This window comes from Dermacentor variabilis, chromosome 2 (genome assembly GCF_050947875.1).
Source record: "Dermacentor variabilis isolate Ectoservices chromosome 2, ASM5094787v1, whole genome shotgun sequence".
NCBI lineage: Eukaryota > Metazoa > Arthropoda > Arachnida > Ixodida > Ixodidae > Dermacentor > Dermacentor variabilis.
The window spans coordinates 22,061,445-22,085,027 of record NC_134569.1 but is presented as its reverse complement, the minus strand read 5'-3'; the positions used below and the strand labels follow the sequence as shown (position 1 = coordinate 22,085,027).

The 23,583-nt window shown below is 47.1% G+C and overlaps 1 protein-coding gene across 1 annotated transcript; it reads right to left on the bottom strand.

Moving 5' to 3' along the window:
- Nucleotides 1–3,039: 3,039 nt before the first annotated feature.
- LOC142570271 (glutamate receptor ionotropic, kainate 5-like) lies at nucleotides 3,040–22,139 on the bottom strand. The gene is made up of 5 exons (XM_075678670.1): nucleotides 22,119–22,139; nucleotides 21,171–21,513; nucleotides 14,637–14,854; nucleotides 3,832–4,013; nucleotides 3,040–3,277 (listed from the first exon to the last, which is right to left on the bottom strand). Exons 1-5 carry the CDS (start codon nucleotides 22,137–22,139, stop codon nucleotides 3,040–3,042), a joined length of 1,002 nt encoding a protein of 333 aa, XP_075534785.1.
- Between the last annotated feature and the right edge of the window lie 1,444 nt (nucleotides 22,140–23,583).

The window sequence follows — 23,583 nt, the reverse complement described above, 5'->3', positions numbered from 1 at the left end:
GCTCAAGATTTGCACGGACTCGTCGCGACCCCTCCACAATATACATCGAATAACTGGGTACACTTCATTCAAACATAGCATTCACCTCCTTGCTGTTACTACGACTGTCGAGACGCGCGTCGAAAGGTTGCTTCGATCGGCCTTGTCGGGGTCTCCTCGAAGCAGATTTGGCAATTTTCCCACAGATTATAACTCACCCACTTCGAAATTTTTCTGAAGACGCTTGCGGACGCCTGCTCCGGCAAAAAGAAAGCATTCGTCCTACACGAGCCCTCGTACCCTCGTGCCCTCGTGCCCTACCACACGAGCCCTCGTACCCTCGTGTGTTTCAGACTGCCCTGGTGTGCTACTCCGCTGAGAGGGGGTTACATTAGGAAGGCTGCGTGTCGGGCTGCGCTCAACCCGTCTTTGACTGCTCTTTGGCCTTAACAGTATGCCACATTCAGAATGTGACAGTGACACACTTACTGTGGACGTGCCCAGGACTTCACTTGAGTCGTCCTCGCCAGCTCTCTGCAGCGAATTTTTATGCCCGCCTTGATGGTTCGAAGAAGTAGGTGGGTACAGATATTCCAAGTGATCGGCAACGCCGGACTTTTTTTATGTCTCGACTAGCATTCAGACAGTACATGCCTCTGACGAATAATGCTTTTTAATGTAATACATACTTTCTCATTATTCTGTGTGTGTGTGTGTGTGTGTGCGTGCGCGTGCGTGCGTGTGTGTGTGCGTGCGTGCGTGTGTGCGTGCGTGTGTGCGTGCGTGCGTGTGTGCGTGCGTGTGTGCGTGCGTGCGTGCGTGCGTGCGTGTACATGTGCGCGTGTGTGTGTGTGTGTGTGCGCGTGTGTGTGTGTGTGTGTGTGTGTGTGTGTGTGTGTGTGTGTGTGTGTGTGTGTGTGTGTGTGTGTGTGTGTGTGTGTGTGTGTGTGTGTGTGTGTGTGTGTGTGTGTGTGTGTGTGTGTGTGTGTGTGTGTGTGTGTGTGTGTGTGTGTGTGTGTGTGTGTGTGTGTGTGTGTGTGTGTGTGTGTGTGTGTGTGTGCGCGCGCCTGTGTGCGTGTGTGTGTGTGTGTGTGATAACCTTATTTGGAATCCGGCGATCGGGAGGCCCGGGCCTGGGGCCGCCTAGATGGCCACTGGGAGCTGCTGCTCCCGTGCGGCTTCCTTGGCTCGCATGACGGCCCAAAGTTGGTCTTGGAGTTCTGAGCTGAGCAGCACGGCCGACCACCGCGCCCGTAGATTTTCTCGGGAGACTGCCATTTTATTTTGGTATATTTCACATACCCCCACAACATGTGTTGAAGGGTGGCTTTAACAGACTTGCATAGCTTGCACATATCGCTCGCGTATATATTGGGGTAGAAAGTTTTTAGTTGCACGGGACTCGTATAAGTTTCTGTTTGTAGTCGCCTCCAAGTAACGGACTCATCTCTGTTCCGTTTAGTGTGAGGCGATGGTAATACTCGCCTCCGATTTTGATAAAATTTCCTAATATCGCTAAATCTTGTTAATATATCTTTTTCTCTCCAGATTTCCTCCTCCGCGTTCTCCTGACCGATGGAAGTCACTCTTTGCTCAGCTCGGCGAGTAAGACCTCGAGCTTCGCGGTGTGCTACCTCGTTGAGGTTGACTGCGGGAATGTCTGGAGTCGTATACGCTGGGAACCAGAGCAATTGCCTGCCGTTCTTATCTGCATTGGAGAATTTTGCTTAATTGACTCTGATGATGTTCCATGCCTCAGGAGAGATCCTACCTTTTGCATAATATCTAATGGCCGCTTGAGAATCGCTAATGATGTACTGAGCATTCGTGGAGACCAATGCTAGTGCAATGGCTACCTCCACTGCTGTCTCGGAATGTTTGGTATTAACTGATACGCTTGTAAGGGGTTTTTGAGTGTGATCTACGATTACTGCTACATAGCTATTTCTGTCTGGGTATTCAGCCGCGTCTACGAAGGTTGCTCTGTCGTCTGACCCAAAGCTTCGGATAATTTTCTCTGCTCTACTCTTGCGTCTGCCGTCGTTGTAACCTGGATGCATGTTCTTGGGTATATTTGGTACTAGGAGTTTGTCACGAATTTCTCTCGTTATCGTCCTCTTTTCCCCGTATAGATTGTGGTAATTCATTCCTAGTTTGCTTAGTATATGCCGTCCCGTTTTGGTTTTGGTTAGTCTCTCTGCTTGAGATGTTTGTTGTGCTTCTATGAGTTCGTCCAGTGTGTTGTGTAGTCCTAACTTTAGCAAGAGATCCGTGCTCGTACTGATGGGAATCCCTAGTGCTGGTCTGTATGCTTTTTTTATCATGTTGTTAATTTTCCGCTTTTCAGCTGCAAACCAATTGTGGAAGGCTGCTATGTATGTGATCTGACTGATTACGAATGATTGTATCAGCCGTATGATACTTTCTTCCTTCATACCTTGGTGATTGTTAGCAATTCGTTTGATTAATCTCATGGTGTTTGTTACCTTTGTGTCTAACTTCTTTATGGTTTCCCGTCTTGTGCCTTTGCTCTCGATTACCAGACCCAGCACCTTGAGCTGGTTGACTATTGGGATATTCCACCCGTTCTTGGTGTGTAGCTTGATTTCCTCATGAGCCTTCTTTCTGTCGTATCCTTTGGGAGGCCTGCCTCTAAGTGCGGGGCGGTACAATAGAAGTTCAGATTTCTCTGCAGAGCATGTGAGACCTGTTCCTATGAGGTGTTCCTCTACTGTGTTAATTGCAGTCTGGAGTCGTTGTTCTATTGATCCGCCGCTGCCATCACAGGTCCAGATAGTAATATCGCCGGCGTAGATTGTGTGATTCAGGGACTCTATGTGATTTAATTTTTCGTGGAGTCCTATCAAGACGAGATTAAACAGCATCGGCGAGATGACAGCGCATTCGTGTCTAATATGCCCGAACACTAGATAGTGCTTGCACGTGCTTTACACAGCGCTGGCTCTCGTAAGAATGTGAACATCTGCAACTGAATCGATGCGACGCCAATGCTGCCGCCGCTAAGAACTCATTTAAAACTACTGGTCGGTGTCACTTCAACTACTGAACATCCCCCCTCCGTCCAGCTCGGTACCAGAGAATTTCTGCCAGAAGAGTGGCAGCTGCCATCAGGAGTCCGGCAAGCCACGACAGGAAGACGCCCTGCAGGGAGTCCAGCTGTGGGCCTGCGCTGTCCCCGATGTGGCTCTGCGCCGTCAGGCGTCGACACGGGGGAATTTCGAGTCGGCTGTCTCGGTAGAACTTGGCTATGAAGCCTCGTTCCATGAACAGCTCGATCCTGCGCCGCGCGTGTAGTTGTGTCAGGGACCAACGTTCTGCCGACAGAACACCATCGTTTCAGACAAAAAAGTCTAGATTTGCAACCCTCTCTCTTTTCAAGTGCCGTTTTTGTTTTTAGTGAACATATACATCCGCAGAGCCAAGTGCTCATTCATAACTGTAAAAAACAACGAACGTAAGCCGGTTTGTCATGACACTCCACAGCATTGCAGAATGTGAGGGCACACATTAATTTTGTTATGTCACATAGGCAAAAGAAAATGCGACACAAAAGAGTATGGAATCACTAAGCACACCAAAAATTTTACAGTACTATTCTATTGCGTATTAGTTGCTCTCGACATCACGTTTTGTAGCTCGCTACTCGGTAATCATTTACCTAACTCCAGAGCTGTGTGCTCGAACTTATGACATTATTGCAGTGTCTGTCATCCAGAAAGTAATAAGTTACGTTGGAAGCTTTTCATTCCATTCCTCCGGTAAATTAGATGTCGTCATGTCGAATACGGCATTCGAGTGGCTTGTAGTTGCACGACAGAAAGCGTCGCTCACATTTCTCCGATAACCCGACGCAGGGACTCGTCCATTCCCTTGCGCATGAACATTGACATGGGCAGTTGAGTGACGTGCTTTGGAGCGTAGTAGAACTCAGCATCCAGCGGCAGTAGCTGTTCGCACCGGTTGCTCATCACAGCCGCCACAGGACTCTCAGCGAAGATCATCGCTGCTTCACCCTGCCACGGGTCATGCATAGCAACGTAAGTTTTAGCTCTAAGGGAGCTTACGTAACACAGAGCGTTTACTGAATAGCAAAGGCAAGCGCATCTATTGATCCTCAATACTCGATGATAACCTTAGAGGAAAAACAATTGCTTATCCTCTTCAATCCATAGAACGTTACTTGTCGGAATACGCAAAGTTTACGCCGCTAACCCTGAATATATAACCACCAAAACAAGGGCACCCTTAACAAAGAAGTCTGCGTGGTTACGTACCCGTGTACTGATTCAGCACGTGACCTATTTTATTGCTTCTTGTACTATACTTCCTTTTTTCCTTCATTTTTGTACAAACACCTTGTGGACTTGTACGGGGCCAGCGCACAGTTACGCTAGTGCCGACTTCCCCGGGAGCTCTCTGAAAAACCGGCCCAAACAAATATGCGATAGAGCATATTTCTACATGATACCTATTACAGCTTAAGATATTATAGACAAACTTCTGTTTCATTCCTTGCAGACATGAAGTCAACTAAGTAAACACCTGCGCTCAGAAAACTAAATAAACATAAAATATAAAAGAAAGATGACGCCCGTCAAATTGAAAAGGCAAAGGCTGCACCTTCAATACTCGTCGGAGCACTGGCAAGCTGAACATGGTCTCCTTGTCCATTTCCCCATGTTGACGCTTGATTCTCTGCAGGACTTTCTTGAAGACGTCACCTGGCGTTTCCTGTGCACAATGTACTGTTAGGCAGTCGCAAATATTATACATGGGTTTCTGTGTTACATATTAAGCGATATCTGTGTGAAACACACTTATACCACACGTGAAGCCCACGTGTAGTCCAGTGCGGTGAAGTTTCAAAGAGAACGAACCAGAGCGCAGCTCACACTTTGGGGGCGCATGTGGTTCCGCAAGGTCTAACGATGAAAGAAAGTGGCGTATGTACACAGGAATCAGTGTCGCCTACCACAAGTGTCGTCTGCGACAAATCCTGGAGCTTTTACCGAACATCTTAATGTGAGAAAATCACACATTTCATCGATCGAAATGGCCTGATACCTCGTCGTTAGAGCAAACAGCTGGACGCATGTTTATTGTAGCAATGAATTTTATCATTTATCAAGAGGTTTGCCCATTTAACCACGGACTACAAGCTGTGCTCAGACAGAAGTAGCAAAAATTCGAACTGCTTCTGCCTTTAAACATTCCCAAACCATGCGCAAGTATTCATTAATCTTGCTTGTAACGCCGGAGAGCCAAGCCCAGAGGGTGGAATTCCCGGCCGAATGCAACATCAGCCTTCGCAGAAGGGACGGCCGTCACTTCACTGCCACACACCATTCGCTACGCGCTAAGCGTAATAAACTCAACGTCCTCATTCAGAAGGTAGTGAAACAGGCCCCGGCCTTCCGATCACCACTTCCACGCATAAATCCCTCCATGTCGGCGTGCACAACACTCTAGAAGAGATCACCGAGACTCAGGAGCTAACGCAGGTGATGAGACTCACGACAACCAAGGTGGGCCGCCACATTCTGCGCGAGCTCAGCTTCTTCGCCTCGACGACCAGGGATCCACCGAAGTTGACGGCGCGTCCCCGCTAGATTCGAGACTATATCACGATAGCTCCTATTCCGCGAAACGTACATCCTGTCCATAACGGAGGCAGGCGCCTTGCCCGGGCGACCGCCCTTCTCCAGCGTACAGACATGAAAGCGTACGACGTCACGGTCGTGGATGCCGCCACCTACCGAAAAAAGCAAGCCTTCATCGCGGTCGCCCTCTCGCCACACAGCGGACGCTCAACTCAGCCACGCTCCTCACCCGAGAATCCGAGGTGGTGGAGCAAGTAGCCATAGCCCTGGCGGTGCTCGACGGCAAATGGTAAGTGATCTACAGCGACTCTAGACTGGAAATCAAAGCCCTCGAACGTGGCGTCGTCTCCGACCAGGCGTTACGCATCCTGCGTTGCGCGGATCCGAGCACTCTCAAGCACCACACTGTCATCTGGTCTCCCTGCCCATCTCGGTCGGGTGCCGGTCGCCCCGCCAAACCTCAACGAGATCGCCCAAGACGCAGCATGCGCGCTTACGGACCGCGCCATGGCCGGGCAACCCCAACTCGTCGAGCTAGAGGACAACCGGGACGCGCTCATTACGTACAGTGATATCACAAAACACTTCTATCTGGGGCACCGCATCTTTCCGCCACCACTCCAAACTTAACAGGTCGCAGGCGCTAACACTAAGCTAACTACAGACGCACATCTACTCAAACCCCGCCAAATTGCCCGTTTCCTTACCCAACGCGTACATCTGCGACACGTGCCCTTCATGCGGAGCACGGCGACACTTGCACACATGCCCTGGGAGTGTAGGACCGTGTTTCCGCGTCTACCTCGGACAAATAGGCGAAGTTCTTCGTAAAGCTCACTACTCGCCCACCAGCAATGGGCCGTCCAGAAGGTCCGCGAAGCGGCCGCTGGACGGCCCATTGTCGTTAGCTAGGTGTCGTTACCTGTCGTTACCTAGGTGGGAGCTGCCCGCTACGCGCTTCCTGCAGGACCATAATAACGTTTTCCAGTTCAGTCTTGCTTGAAGAGCACAAGACGCTGTAAGAGCTCCTACCGGTTACTCAAACTGAAAGAGCTTAATTTTTTAAGGGCGAAGGCGAACGGCAAACATCATCCCAGTACAGAGCCATGACCTCCAAAACAAGAATTAATGTGTCTTTCTAGAGAATGACTCATACTCGTAAAGGATTTGGGGCAGACATGTCATTCGATCAAAACTGGTCGTCTATTTCTCAAAGATCTGAAAATAGTTTTGTGCCTCCATAGCTCGCTTTTTATGCACCCCTTAGAATATTGGCAAGAAAACGTACGAGGACGCGTCCTTAGAGTTCTGAGACTAAATCAACGAGGGAGCCTCTTAAAGCGAGCGTTATGACAAGCTAAAGTTAAATGCCATAAAATGTAGCATGATACATTTTAGAAAGCAAAACGAAACAGATGGAACCCCTCGTAGGTGTGGAGCTGTAACATATATATATTTTTAATTATGGGGTTTTACGTGCCAATATCACTTTCTGATTATGAGGCACGCCGTAGCGGAGGACTCCGGAAATTTTGACCACCTGGGGATCTTTAACGTGCACCTAAATCTAAGTACACGGGTGTTTTCGCATTTCGCCACCATCGAAATGCGGCCGCCGTGGCCGGGATTCGATCCCGCGACTTCGTGCTCAGCAGCCCAATACTATAGCCACTGAGCAACCACAGCGGGTTGAAACGTATATACCAGCCTTCTTAATTTATCATTAACAGAATTTTTAGAAATCCCCTGTCGCATGTTGTAACATTCTACATCCCGAGCTATATTACTCTATGAGGCGGATATTACTTGCAAACGAAATTAAAATGAACACCTGACTAATTACTGAAGCTTCGCTAACTATATTTTAAACGAATTACTTTACAGAACTTATTAAAGCTTACGAGTTATAGCCGGCAACTTCAAAGATCACATTCACTTACAATGAATTCTAAGGATAATACTCGTGTCGTGATATTCGTTCCTAAAGATTTCGACGAAGAGCGTTAGTGTTTCAGTAATTTCTGAGCTTCAGTTGACTGAAATAAGACGAAGTGTTTCTCTTGCGGAACACAGCTCGCCCGTCTCTGTGCTTTTCTGGACTTCTCACTGCACTTGTGGGGTCTACCGCCCCCTCCATCGCGGTAATGGATGTACAACACCCCGAGGACCCTCCCGGTTCCCGTTCACCCATGGACATCGGTTCGAGGAAGCCAGGAAATACGTCGAGTGATAGCGAGGAAACAGAGCTGTACTCCGCAGCACGTGGCGAGTCCTCGGAAGACATATTTCGACTTGTCCAGTAGTACCGCAAGGCCAAACGAATAATTCTCAAGTCATCTTCGGCGTCCAGCTCGAACACCGTGAAAACAGCGCCTCAACGATGACCTCACTCCATCCTGTTTGTGCTACAGAACGCTACTGACAACCTGTGCGTCCTAAACAGGCAAGCACTCTCCATGTATCTAGAAAACAGGGTGCCGAACAAGATCAAGGATGTCAGAATAAACACTAGGCGAAACATCCTGGCAATCGATGTGATGAACCCGAGCACGCTGTACATACTACAACATGTAACGCAGGTGGGAAACATCAAGGTCCGCTCCATCGTGTCATCAAATGGGGCCACAATAACAGGAGTCATCTATGACATTGACAATGAAATACTTAATACAGACCTCCCAGTTCTCATAAAACCAGCAATTAACACAACGTCATTGTGCAGGTTGGTCGCCTCGGCAACACACGTTGTGTGAGGATAACGTTCAAAGGCGACTGACTTCCATCCTATGTGAAGGTCGGCCATTTTCGCCACCAGGTTCGACCATTTATTCCAAGACCAATGCAATTCTTCAATTGTCAGAAGACTGGCCATGTGAAGGGTGTTTGCAGAAATTCGGCCGTGTACCCTCGATGCGCCAGACCCCACTGAGAAAACAACTGCAGTGCAACCACATTGAAGTGTCCTAACTGTCAGGGTCATCGCTGCGCCTCTTCCAAAGACTGTCCCCAGATCAAGAAAGGGATCACCATTCTTAAACAAATGCTGAGAGACAACTCTACCCACAAAAAAGCCGCTGTGAAAGTGCGGCGATGACGACGTCACCGTCGAAGGTCTTAACGACTAAAAACATCAACTTTTCAGGAAAATTCAACTGATCAAGCAGCACCACCAGCGGAAGTTTCCAGCATTCCAAACACCGATGTTGGAATTGAGAAAACTGCCAGATCTCCCTCTACAAAGCAATGGCCGCCACTTCCGCGGACACGACCACCAGAAGAACCGCAGAAGAAGCCGCCCCCAGTACAGCAAGGTGCTGTATCCGAGGAGTCATGGAAAACAGATGAGCAAGTGATAGCTCTTATTAGGCCTTTAATGAATGCCATTCGCGCATTGCTAAGCAACATGCACACACCGTCTGCCAGAAGAACCAAACGCTTGAGTAGATCATGGCTCCACAGCCACTGTCTTTTAGGGATGAGGTCCGACAAGTAGTTATTTTTCAGTGGTATGCCCGAAGACCCAGAGCGTGCCTTTCAGATTTCCGTCACTTCGTGTATGCCAATATGTTACCCATTATCATTATTTGAGAGCCGAACTTATCCAACACGATCAGGCTTTCTGGATATGAATCGTTTATGTCGTCAACTGTTGGTGAAAACAGTAAGGTTTTGGCGTTTATTCGCCGTGACCTCACCTACATTCATCAGCCTGTAGCACCTAATCACGATAATTAATATATATGTCTAAACGTAAGGAAAATGAATTTGGCCTTTACTATTGTGGACACCTATACCTATCTCCGTGAAGTCGATTTGATCACAAAAGACTACTAGACATCCTTTCCTCAACTCCCAATCCCTGTGTCATTATTGGAGATTTCGACGCCCATCATAGACTCTGGGGAAGTCCGAAGATCAACGCAAGAGGCAGAGCTCTGGTATCTTTCGCCTCCAGTAGTGAACTTTGGCTGCTGAATGATGGATGTCCTCCTTTCTTACGTGGCTCCACGTACAGCAGCTGTCTCGACTCGGCTTTCGTCTCGCGAAGCCTTGTCAGACATGCAGGGTGGTTTGCGGACGTAATGACGCATGGAAGCGACCATATCTCCACGTACATCAAGTTCAGAGGATTGTCCCTTTCCAAAATACGGGATACGATCGAAAGATTGGATTGGTCTAAATTTTAGTCTATTATGGAAGAACACTGCGACGCCAATCCATCTTTCGACTTGGAAGAGGCAATCAAGAGCGCGGTGCAAGACACTATGCGTACTCTCACATGCTCTTCGAAACTGACGGAATTTGATGTGTAACTAGACCGACTTCGAGCAATCTGACGACGTGCTGAACGAAGATAGCGACGTACGAAGACAATGGACAATTTACGGTCCGCCAGACGCACTAAAAAGAAGATCCAGCGCCGGTTAGACAAGCTCGAATCGCAACCTTGGACTTCCTTCTGTGAGCCGCTAGATCCACGCAAGCCTTTATCTCAACTATGGAGAACGGTGCGCGGTCTCTGGACACTCCCCGTACAGCGATTCCCATTCAATGCTTTTGCCGTCTCTCAATAGATGCCGGAGATTGACGTGGTAGAGGATTTCTGTGCCCGATTATCCGCTCACAGCTATCAACATTCGATCGTCTTCGAGTGGTTGTCCGCCACCACGTGATCATCGCATGGAGCTACAATTCTCAATCCACGAACTTAAGGCAGCATTAGCTTTGTGTAGCCGCACATCAGCGCCAGAACCTGACGGAATTTCCTACCGAGCCCTGTGTCACCTGGGGGAGCGAGCGAGAGGTGTTCTCCTTGAGTTGTACATTGAATCTTGGAGAGATGGCACGCCACCGCCATCCAACCTGGAAGACAAGTCGCCTTGTTCCATTGCTGAAGCCTGGAAAGCCGCCTTTCGAACTCTCATCATATCGCCCGATCGCTTTGGTGAGCTGTGTGGGCAAAGTAATGGAGAGGATCGTCTTAGGACGGCTGGAGTGGTACTTGGAGTACCACGACACCTACCCGGATGCCATGGCGGGCTTTCAACGTGGTCGATCATCGATCGGTAACGTCGTCGACCTGGCCACCTACATCCAGCATGAGAAATGCCGTAAGCGTCTCTACGCGTCTTTATTCCTCGACGTTAAAGGGGCGTATGACAGCGTTGCGCATGAAGCCATCCTCTCTGCTCTCGCAGAGGTAGGAGTGGGTGGTCGGATATTTCAGTGGATACGGAGCTATCTCTCCATGCGATCCTTTTCTGTAAGCACCGAGGAAGGCCATACTTGTCTACATTATAGCTACCACGGCGTCCCCCAGGGCGGTGTACTTAGTACTGTGTTATTTATTCTAACACTAACTGCTCTCTTTGAGCACGTGCCAACCAGTCAGGCTATCAATGTACGGGGACGACATCTGCATATGGACGGCTGGAGTAACACGCCTACATTTGCCAGCGAAAATTCAGAGAGCCGCCACACAAACTGATATCTATTTCCAGGCCTCAGTAATCGAGGCCTGGAAATTCCTCCGAGAAATGCGCAGTAGTACCATTTACGCGCAAACCCTTGGCAAACTACAGCGAAATGATAAATGGCCAAATAATATGACGGGTCCGATCGTACAAGTTTCTAGGTGTCATAATCGACAGGTACTTGTCACGGAGCCCTCACCTATCATACGTGACAGACAATCTGTCACCTGTTCAAGTTTTTCGCTGGCAAGACCTGGGGAACGTCGACAAGTGCCATGTTACAATTCTACAGGGTGCTTTTTCTAGGAATTTCTGCGATACAGCTTGCCAGCAATAACCAACACAGGTAAAACGAATCTACGCACAATACGAAGGCTTCACGCTCAAGCGCTCCGGATCTTCCTAGGCCTGCCTCAGAGTGCTTCAACTGTGGCTACGATAGCAATCGCTAGAGACCACTTGCCCCAACCCACATTGAAATTGAAGTGCTCAGGACCCATATAAGGCATCTAGCCAAAACTCCTCGTCACCACTTAGCCTCTCTACCAGCGGACAGACTACACACATCTTTCAGCCAAACGATAACCGCATATGATGAATCATTGACAGCTTGTTTCACTCCGGCCGCGAGACCTTCGATTCCTCCACGGTGCCTCGCTCAGCCAAAAATCAACCTCACTATACCTGGCATCTCGAGAAAAGCTGATCTATCATCCCCAGCCCTTAAACAGCTCACGCTACTATATTTGTACAAGAACTACCATGACTTTACGACTCTACGTCCTTCCAAACAGCTCCGCGGTGGCAATCGTCATACCAGCGAAAGCTACAACAATGAAATTTAAGACGACCCACGCAACAACATCGACGGCAGCAGAGCTCACAGCGCTCTTTACAGCCCTTCATCACATTGGGGATGAACCGCCACACAAGTGGACGGTATTCTGCGATTCGAAGGCGGCACTGCAGTCTCTATTGTCACCTTTACGGCGCGCACCGCACGAAGAACTAATATTTCATATTAAAGAGACGTTCTAAGGTAATCGCAAATAGAATCAGGAACACCTTAGACTTCTGTCAACCAAAGGACCAGGCAGGATTCCGTAAAGGCTACTAAACAATAGACCATATTCACACTATCAATCAGGTGATAGATAAATGTGCGGAATATAACCAACCCTTATATATAGCTTTCATTGATTACGAAAAAGTGTTTGATTCAGTCGAAACCTCAGTAGTCATGGAGGCATTACGGAATAAGGGTGTAGAGGAGCCATATGTAAGAATACTGAAAGATATCTAGAGGGGCTCCACAGCCACCGTAGTCCTCCATAAAGAAAGCAACAAAATCCCAATAAAGAAAGGTGTCAGACAGGGAGATACGATCTCTCCAATGCTATTCACAGCGTGTTTACGGGAGGTATTCAGAGACCTGGAGTGGGAAAAATTGGGGATAAAAGTTGATGGAGAATACCTTAGCAACTTGCGATTCGCTGATGATGTTGCCTTGCTTAGTAACTCAGGAGACCAATTGCAATGCATGCTCACTGACCTGGAGAGTCAAAGCAGAAGGGTGGGTCTGAAAATTAATCTGTAGAAAACTAAAGTAATGTTTAACGGTCTCGGAAGAGAACAGCAGTTTAGGATAGGTAGCGAAGCACTGGAAGTGGTAACGGAATACATCTACTTAGGGCAGGTAGTGACCACGGATCCGGATCATGAGATTGAAATAACCAGAAGAATAAGAATGGGCTGGGGTGCGTTTGGCAGGCATTCTCAAATCATGAACAGCAGGTTGCCACTATCCCTCAAAAGGAAAGTGTATAACAGCTGTGTGTTACCAGTACTCACATATGGGGCAGAAAGCTGGAGGCTTACGAAAAGGGTCCTGCTGAAATTGAGGACGACGCAACGAGCTATGGAAAGAAGAATGATGGGTGTAACGTTAAGGGATAAGAAAAGAGCAGATTGGGTGAGGCAACAAACGCGGGTAAACGACATCTTAGTTGAAATCAAGAAAAAGAAATGGGCATGGGCAGGACATGTAATGAGGAGGGAAGATAACCGATGGTCATTAAGGGTTACGGACTGGATTCCAAGGGAAGGGAAGCGTAGCAGGGGGCGGCAGAAAGTTAGGTGGGCGGATGAAATTAAGACGTTTGCAGGGACAACATGGCCACAATTAGTACATGACCGGGGTAGTTGGAGAAGTATGGGAGAGGCCTTTGCCCTGCAGTGGGCGTAACCAGGATGATGATGATGATGATGATGATGATGATGATGATGATGATGATGATGATTATACCATATAAGTGATGCAGGCCATGAAATAACCTTTCAGTGGCTTCCAAGTCACTGCGGGATTATCGGCAATGAAAGGGCGGATCAAGCTGCCAGCTCAGCCCATACTGAGGAGCACTACGTCCCAATTCCATTTTTTTTTAATTGACGCAGTACGGGATCTCGCCCTACTTGCTCGGCAGTGCACCGCATCGCAATGGAATAAGCCATATTTATAGTAAGCCATTGTAGTCACTTGATCCCACATTAAGTCTTCGAGCGCCATCACCACTTCGCCGTAGAGACGCCACGCTTCTATATCGATTGTGGTTGGGCGTTGCCTTTACCAAAGCCTATGCATTCCGCATAGGGATGACGGACACCGCAACCTGTTACCACTGCGGCCATGAAGAATCAATTGACCATATTTTGTGCGCCTGCCCGCAGTACAGTCCACAGAGGGAATACCTTCGCCACGAACTTGACCAACCTTAGACCAACCGCTATCGGAAAAAAGAATTTTACACCATCGAAAGGACCTACCGTCACAGAAGAAGGCCGTGCAAGCACTATTGCGCTTTTTCCGATCTACCGGCCTTTGTGAACATCTTTAACTGGAACGAATCTTGTGTGTGTATGCCTCCATGTGTACGCTTTTTTTTTACTTTTTCCTCTCTGTCCTCTTTCCAACCCCTGTCTCCCATCCCTGTGTAGGGTAGAAAACCGGAGACTGAAAGCTGGTTAACCTCCCTGCCTTTCCTCTTTCTCTCTCTCTCTCTCTCTCTCTCTCTGAGCTTCAGTTCATAAAAGTGTGTTTTGCTAAAAAATCTAGGGGAGCAACAGCGCTGTGTAACCGCAAGTTTGACTGAGCTTATGCCGTGAATGGTGCTTGCTTTAACTTCTTTCCAAGTGGATATGCCTCGCGATATAAGCGGCTTCAATTTGCATATTGCATTACGCGCACTATAATATTAAGTTAACAAGGTCATTAGTGAAGCTTCATTAATTAGACAATTCGGAATTTTTATGCTGTTTAAGTAATATGCACCATTTCTTAAATATAATTTTAACCTTTTAAAAAAGCAAACCACGGTGTGATTTACAGCAATACACACGTTTCAGTAGCTTCATCGAAAAAATTCAGCGATGTCAAGCCAGTTGTTTGAAAGCCATTCAAAATTCCCGCTACTTCTCAATGACATCTTCATGAAACACATGCTTCTGCCAGTCATAAAGGCACCACGAAACTGCGTCTCGTGGCAGAAATAAACTGTGGGAATACCTTGACAAATGAGTAGAACGCGGATCCTCTGAGGACGATGGGCGTGACGCGGTCCTTCTTGGCAAGGTCCTCGATGCTTCGTATGCCGGTCACTTCGCTCCTCACCACCAGAGCTGCCTTCATCTCGCCAAGAAACGAAGTGCGCATCACGATTATGGCGAGGAGCCAGACGGTGATCAGGCACCTCGGGAGCGTCAAGTAGGGAAAGTTCTCGAACCCTACACAGAGTCAATACATGTCTGTGGAAGTTCTGACTACACGGCGGTACTCAGTCCTCATTTTATTGTTAACATACACCAAACAGCATGGAAAAGGGGGACAAAGCAGCGAATATCAGTGAAATAATTGAAATAAAATGTGTTAATATTTCATCGCGCGCTGAGAGAATATGAAAAAGCTGTTCGTAGTGTTCTAGCCAGCCCTATCAAACGCAGCAAAAATAACGTAATGATAATTAGTAACTTATGTTAAATGCACTGACCTCTAATGGTAAGTATACATGCAGCAATTGTTTTCAGGAAAAAGGAATTTCAGAGAACTTTACAGCTTTCGATATACAACGCTTAAGGTAACAACGCGTTTTGGCTGGTCAGCGCAAGCGACAAACAATACGCGTCCTTATGTTAAACTGATAATTGTAAAGCAAACACAAATTTTTTTTCGTTATAAAGATACCACAGCCCCAACATAAGCACAAGCTCTCTTCTATCTCCTGTTGATTCACTTTTGATTTTCCCACGGGAGATAGGATGGTAAAACGAAGCAACCTCTGGCAGTTCTATCTCGCTTCCTCTCTTCATCTCTCTCTCCTTCTCTTTTTGTTTGAGTGTTTGTGCATTGCAATGCAATTTACTCGCGCTGAAGGCTTAGCCAGACAATCTATGAACGTCCGTCATCGAGATGACATTCCAGCGTTTCTTTTTCTTTCTTTCTTCTTCCGTGAGGGAGACTTCTGTGGATCGACAAAGCGAAGCGAGGGGAAGCGGCTTAGCTGAAAAAGTGGGTTTGCGGAGCCGCTTAGCTTTATTATGTTTCCACGTGGGTTATTCTCCCTGTCCAGTGCCGTCCCCACAGTTTTACCCCCCCCCAACCGTGATTCTTGCAAAGGCCTGCTGTTTTCATGCAGTTTCAAGAATATAATCACCCGGCAATAGCCTATGACGAGGAACGCCAAGCGCATTCGATGAGCCACGTCTCTAGAGCATAGATGACGCACTGAGCATTTCATAATATCATTTTTTTCAAGCCTTTCTTTTTGTCCCCGTTCCTTCTTCCGTCTTTACTTTCCCTTTCCCTTCTCCTATCGCAGGATACCAAACCAGAGGCTTTAACTCCGGTTAAACTCCCCGCCTTTCTCTCATTTTTATTCCTCTCTCTCGCAACATCACAAAAATAAAACGCCGCCGCTCCTCATATTTCCCGACTGCCGACAAACCGTTAGTTATATATCAAAGGTCAGCACGACTCAGTCAACGAAGTCAGAGGGCCGGCAACTTTTTCTCAAATGGAGAGTCTGGGGCTAAACTATTTGGCTCTCCGTCACACGACTGCGCTTTACTTTACAGATCTGATTGGTTCATCGCGTGCAGGCACGCAAAGCCTAATGTAATATTGTGCGCTCCACTAAGAGTCGAATTTTTTTTTTCAGTGCCCGCGGCACCATGCGACAAATACAACTGACGTGCCGATGATCATGAGTAACTCAAACATTCATCTGTCTATCGCAGCTTCGTTGCTGATTGTTTAAGGGCCAGCCTCATTCGAAGAAGGGGAGAGGGCTAGCCGCCGTCCAAGCAATTTTCTCCAGATGACTTTCTCTCCTACATTTCCGGAATGTTCGCGATGGCCAGTGAAGTTCCCGCTCATTTTTGTAAAGTGAGCTGGCTTAGCCATGCAAGGCGAATCGGTCTCGAATGTTATGCAGCGCGTCCGAGCAACGTTTTTATAAGCAACAAAAGTGAGTGTTGTATTGCTTAACAAGCATCCTGACAAGGACTGCCTTCCTTCATTTGGCGTTTTCGTTCTGCATCAGAGACGCAATAGTGAAAAGAGAACATTGGTCCGTCTTTGCGATGGCAGCACTGCAGATAGGTGGATTCAAGCTTGATGACGATGATGTTTATTGGCATCCCCCTTTTGAAATGAGCCTGCGGCGAAAAGTCAGCTAGCCTGCTTGACTTAATAACGTTTTACTACATCTATCGCTATCTAGCCTTATGTCTAGGGTGTGGAACGAAAGGTTTTGGGGTTCAATTTAGGTTCACGTTCATGCTGCTGCGTATATTCCCGTTCTATTCCAGTTCTACTCCAGAACAAGAAATATAGCGGCTCGAACTGGTTTGAACCGGTTGATATGAGCTCATAACGGTTTTGAATTAAGGTGAATGAAACGTTTTGTATCACCCGCGCGTTTATCGGAGTGGAATACAGTATATTACAATTTTCTTAAATTTAAGGCGCCTTTTATTTACGAAAACTTTGAAATTGGGAAATGTCGCGTGCATAAGGGCACGCGAAAATTTTAGGGTAGAAATATGGGGGAACACGATGTTGGAAACTAAAATTTTATTGAAGTGGCTTGTTATGCTGGCTACTTGCTCCTAAAATGTGGCGCATTCAATCTACTTGGCTGGGGAATCCTACGCTATGCCAAGCTTTTAAAATACCATACGGGGAACCTCCAACCCTCCAGAGAGCGAGTGCCGTACTTCAATCAGCCAGGCGACAGACAGTTGCGTCATCAGTGAGGCCATTAGATGCACTTTGAAATCTTTGATGGCTAGGAATCCACCATCTCCCTTGCCTGCCAGTAAAGAGACCTCGGGCAAAATTTTTGGTAACCATTGTGACTCACCAGCCTTCCTTTTCAAAAAGCTTGGGACCCACTGCGGGATATACAGAAGCCTCAAGTGCGCCTACAAATACCAGCCACTGCAAAGAAGGCCGAGGTGTCATCAACAGCTCAAAAGCAGCTTACTTTATCGCTTTTACACTAAGTGTATGCGCACTGCGTTTACATTCGCACGGACGATTCGTCCACGTGTGCATGCGCAACGGCCACTAGACAGCTTTAGTTTAGCGTACGCTATAATATAGCAAGTCGTCGCTGGGCATGCGAAGAATGCTAAACAACCCATAGCCTATAGCGTCCGCGCACTATTTCTGAGATTTAGCGTTATCGTCTTTATGTGGTTTTCGTGGCTTACGTAAAACATGGCGATGGTCCCTGCTGCCCGCTTCCAATTGAATTTGACATTGCTCTTGTAAAATGCACTTCATTCGTAGCAAATGGCTGTATAAACGGCTTTCGCTTAGTCTCAGGTCGCTTCGACGACAGAGTATTGTCACGTAGTGGTGACGGCAGTGGCAGGAGAAATGAAGACGGACACAAGTTCTTCAACATAAAACTGTTTATTGGACTGACTTGCGCCCAGAATGGACTGAATCACTCAGCGGCGGCGAAGCGACCAGCGTGTTCGGCGGTCGTCGAACACAATGCCCGCCGATGTCGTCCGCGCTCAATTTAATGCTGATAGCGAGCTTTCTAGATAAAGCGTGCAAAGTTACCAGAACATTCTGGAACAACCTAGAATCAGCTCTGTCTGGATGCTGTCAATCGAGATAAATCTGGGCGCGTCTTGCGTCACAAACAAAGCGATAACGCGGCGTGGCGGCAGATTTGAAGAATGAACAAACACTGCAAAGATTCGCGGCAGTATTATGGATATCCTTGTGGGGTTTTCGAGATCGCTTTTTGTTTCGAACGAGTCTAAGCCTAAGGCGAACGAGTCTAAGCATAAGGAAAGAAACGGATGGATGGATGGATGGATGGATGGATGTTATGAACGTCACTTTTGGAACAGGGTGGTGGGTTGCGCAACCAGGCTCTTGTTATATTATTGATGAATGTCCTAAAAAAAAGAAAAGGCAAATAACTCACGATGAGTTACAATAACCAAAGCTTCTGAGCCCCTGTTGTGAACTTCGTTTCTGTACGTCTCCGTCATGGAGGAAGGAAACTGAGGAGAGGCCCTACCCCCTCCGCGCGCTAGCAGAAAAGTGTGTAGGAAATGACGTAGTAGGTTCTGCTTTGTTTTGCGGTTTTTTCTTTATTTCTTTGCTGTAGTGGCCCCGCCTTTCGGGCCACAATGGCTGCTTTGTTATTGTTCTGTGCGCTCGCGCGTGTTGCTCCGGAGGTTTCGTACCGTGGCAAAGGCGCCGTGCGGGCAGGTTTGCGTTGGTCTCCGTGTTTCATTGCGCTGCGTTATCTGGACCGTGCTCTACCGGATGTTGCTGTGGCCAGGTGGGACAGGAGGAACTAAAGTTCGTGAAATAAACTCGCATGCAACGCTGTACGCAATGTTCCACGCCCTGGCAATGGCAATGGACGAAGGAATATCCGCGGGAAATTTTGCCCTCATTGGCGGAATCATGCTGACGTGCTAACGATTGTTTAGTATTGCTGAGGAGCGCGCGGGTCCGAGCAGCACGGTTGCGCGCAGCGCGGCGTGGTTTCGCGAGAAATGTAAACAAGAGAGGAGAGCTGGCCCGATAGGCGGAGCAACGCCATGAGCAACGCCAACTTCCGTCGTCACTTTAGCTTCACAAAGAGAGACGTCAGGGCCTCTCCTTAGTTTCCTTCCTCCATGGTCTCCGTCTTTTGTCATTTCCCTATTTTTCTTCCACCAATCCTCCAATCGCCTCTTACGAATCTTTATTGCGGACATGTCTACTTGCCCTCTACTCTTGCTGAACCCAAGGGGCTTCAAGGAGGCCAGTGATTACTAAATCTACCGCGGGGTAGACGTCTTCACATTCTAATAAAACATGCTCCAAAGTTTCCCTAGCTTTACCGCAGTAAGCACATGCTTCTTCTTCCTTCTTATATCTCGCTTTATAGGTGCGTGTTCTAAGGCATCCCGATCTCGCTTCTCGAAACAATCGAGATGTCAGCGCCACCTATCGGTGAGGTTGGGAGATAGCTGCGACGACGACATATCGCTCCGAGATTGGATCGCGCAGGGCAACTAAAACTGTAACAACCCTACGCTACTTACTGTAGGCTACACTATAATGCCGTTTTTCGAAGAATACGAACTTCTGGCAGGAGACCAATCTTCACGTAAAGAGGCTGCTCACTCTGTTCCCCAAAGTGACCAACGCTCGCGACAGAAGCATTACAGAACCATTTCAGGAGAACTACATAGCGTGGAACAGGCACCACGACCACCTGTGCTTGTGCGTGCATCGAGGACCGTAACGGCGCCAACTGATCATTCAAATTCGATGACAGCACGCGGCAAACATTCACCTTCACCGGCTGATACAGAGACGGAATGGCCTTTGCTGCCCTCTAGGCCCACGGCCATGCCGGCGGGCCCTAGTGGTCCTCTGCGCCATGAAGCCAAGAATTATAGGGCCTATGAAACCGGTGACACTACAGGCAAGCCAGGAGATAAACACAATGAGAAGGAGAGTGTACAGAAAATGCTAAAGCACCTGGTAAAGTGAATGCGTGTGATTCACAATGGTCTCGAGAATCCGGCAGCTAAACGTGCCCTGCAAGTGCTCGCCGTACTGCAGCCACTTATCGCAGGTCTTTATATGTTATAAAGCTTTTGTTTGGCGGTTGTGCTGATCACGCAGGGGAGGCCCACACACAAGCTTCGTCCTAGCGCCTTTATTTTTAAGTTCACTTGAATTAGTGACTACATACTTGATACGGAAGCTAATAGGGGCTTCATGAATGAGATTTGTGAATGTTTATCATCAGAGGGCTGAACTTGCTTTCACCGTTGCGCATCCCTCTTTCTATGTCATCATCATTAGTCATCACACCTTTATTTCCCTGTTCCCCCATCACCCTGTGCAGAGTAGCAGGCTAGACCGACTTAGCTCAGGCCGACCTCTCCGCCTTCTTTCAATTAAATTATCTCTCTCTCTCTCTCTCTCTCTCTCTCTCTCTATATATATATATATATATATATATATATATATATATATATATATATATATATATATATATATATATATATATATATATATATATATATATAAGCCGAATAAAATAAATTATTATTTATAATATTATAAAACTTACAAAACGTTTCAAACTCGTGTCTATCGGTCATCTGGATATATAATATGATGGTCTACTGTTGTTGTCCTGCCACGTCTGGTCGCAACTCCGGAAGTCGCATATGACCACGTCCACAGAATCAGAACTTGCCGCCCTTTGTGCTGCTGTTCATTATATTCAACAGAAATCATAATTAAAGGGGGAGTGTTCTACAGTTCCGAAACAGCTCTTTAAGGCCTCCCGATGGCACTGCGCCATGGCACACTTTACTAGCACATTTTAGGCCATTAGCGAACTTATTGTTGAAATAGTTCTCGCTGCGAGTGTCCACCTAGCTACGCTGCGAGCGTACCGGGTTCTACATATGACTTTGCTTTTCCTTAAAGAAAGGAACTCCTCCCCAGGAAGAGAAACACCTGATATGGAGTGGTAGCAGTTGTCTCGGCAAAGCGAACCTTGGGAGAAAAGTGGCCTCACGAGGGTGCCGAGCGCCCGCGACCATCGCCAGCGCCGCAGCGCGCGGCCGAATGCTTGTACCCCGCCGTGCACTCGCTGGTTGTCCGAGACGGGCGCGGAGAGGACGGCCGTCAACACGAGCCAAAGTAGGAGCAGGCTCGCAGCGCTGGCCAGCCACACGGCTCCCGAGAAGGCGTTCGCAAAGCCGAACACGTTAGTGGTGAAGTGCAGCGGTTTCGCGGCGAATATTATCATGTTCTCGTAGGCCCACGGAAACGAAGGCTTGGCGACGATCAGCCGAGAGCTCGTTATAACGAAGGGGCCCGGTGAGATGTCCGCCTCCTGCAGGCAACGGAGAGCGGGAATTACATTTGAATGGCGTACGCCTGTCACTTTCATGCGTTGTGCGTTCGCAAATCTGTCACAAAGAGACGCGACGATAACGTCTCTCCAGCTACCCTGCGTCTTCGCACATCTAAAAGGTTGTCCAAAAAACGGGAAAAGTGTCGTTTACGGTGCAACAACGTCCATTTTCTTCTTTTGGTTTATTGAACTTACAAGAAAACAGATTAGAAACTTAACGGCTACTCCTTCTCCCTGCTATACACATGCAGCATTATTGAACAACTTTGCAGACGTGAAATGTTGGACTGTCATCACTAGAAATCACGGCCTGCTATTGAAATACAAATCAAATAATAGCTACTAATACATCATAATCACTCTGAAGTCCTCATAGGCTGACCATGGTGCTTAGCGAAACCTGCCACAAAATGCGATTTGTCCAGGATGTCGTTGCAAAACCTGTGGTCTGTACACCCGCTCTTGCGACATCGTTCAGTCACCGTTTAAGTCATTTCTGTGATTTGCTGCTTTGGGACGCGGTTTTTTTTTTCTTACTGTTAGTACTCATTTCGACAAAAGAGAGAAGACGAAGGCAAACTTACGTTTCTAACAAGCATTCCCATTTTTCCTGACCAGTTGCCGTCTGGAAGAGCAACTCCGTAGATGCCGTCGGCGGGTGATGTGAAAGTCGCTCTGTTTTTTTGTTTTTTTTTATGCACAGAAAACATTATAACCGTAAACAATTATTGAAGACGCACATATAGAAAACACCATCTCAAGTTTAATAATTGCCTAAAGCTTCCAAGTGTGGTGCCATATAGCTCTTTTTTTCTTGAACAGACCTTTCTTTAATCGCCTTTGACGGCATGTTTCGGCCTTTTCAGTTGAATTACTTGAAGAAATGGACACCACTTGCCCTACAAAAGGGATTGTCCAAGCAGATAATTTAAATATTACTACGACCTTTCTAATTATTTTCGTTGAGCCACTTGTTGGCAGTTGCGAGTAAAGTAAAGGTAAACAAAATGGAGATATTCGGGGGAAATGTATACTCAAAGTAGTCCCACTTTCAAGATGCTAGGTCTCGAGATCTCCTACAAAATCCGTGGACGTTCTAGTTAACAGTTATAGAAAAAGCGCGCTTTAAGAAGTTAAGGACAGTTTTACCTGGAACGTCAATTCATTTTTAGCACATTTTTAGGGCGGGTATCCGAAAGAGACGTGAGGTTAGTCTTGGCATTTATGCTGCCTAGATAGATTCAGTCCTTTTAGGCTTCTGTTTTACGACTGAAACATTTGCCCTTAAGTCAATAATTAAAGCGTTTTAGTGAATTTTTTTAACTAGCCACACCCACACGCACGTCCGCACATGCGCCAGCACAGGAACACACTCCGACACGCACGCGCGCGCACATTATGTAGTTACCGCGGACACGTAATGTTTATCTGCTCCACCTGTTAGCGCTCTTATTTAGGAGGAAGCTTTCTCTCGGGGGCTCGCATCTAAATACATAGGAAAGGATAAATCGTTTTTCTCGACCACTAATGCAGCAAATCTGTTTATGTTTGTAGCATTCAAAAGTAAATGTTAAAATCAAGGGACTATGACAAGAGTCTTTATTATCTAGGACGTGGATTCTTTCATAGAATATTTTTGAAAACTGCAAGAACAAAACTATCAAGTTGTCTGTAAATCAGCAATGAAAATCGATATCACAATTTATAAATTGCATATAATATTACATTTAAGCTATCCGAATTCATACGTTATACAGGGTTCCTAAATGCAATGATAATATGTAAGTTGGACTTTTGCAAAACCATTCTAAACATTTTAACAAATTCAGGTAAGATATAAATGAATGTGTCACACGTGTCCACATTGGATGTTCTAACGTATGCGGTTTCCAGAAGTCTAATAACTGTTTTTGGAGCAGTGTTACGCATTTGTGAGCCCCCCCCCCCCCTTGGTGGTTCTATATATTTTTCTTCAAACCTACATATTTTCGTCTATTAAAGAACTTCAGGCCCTAAATCAAACTTTTGCCTCCTAATGTCACCAGAATT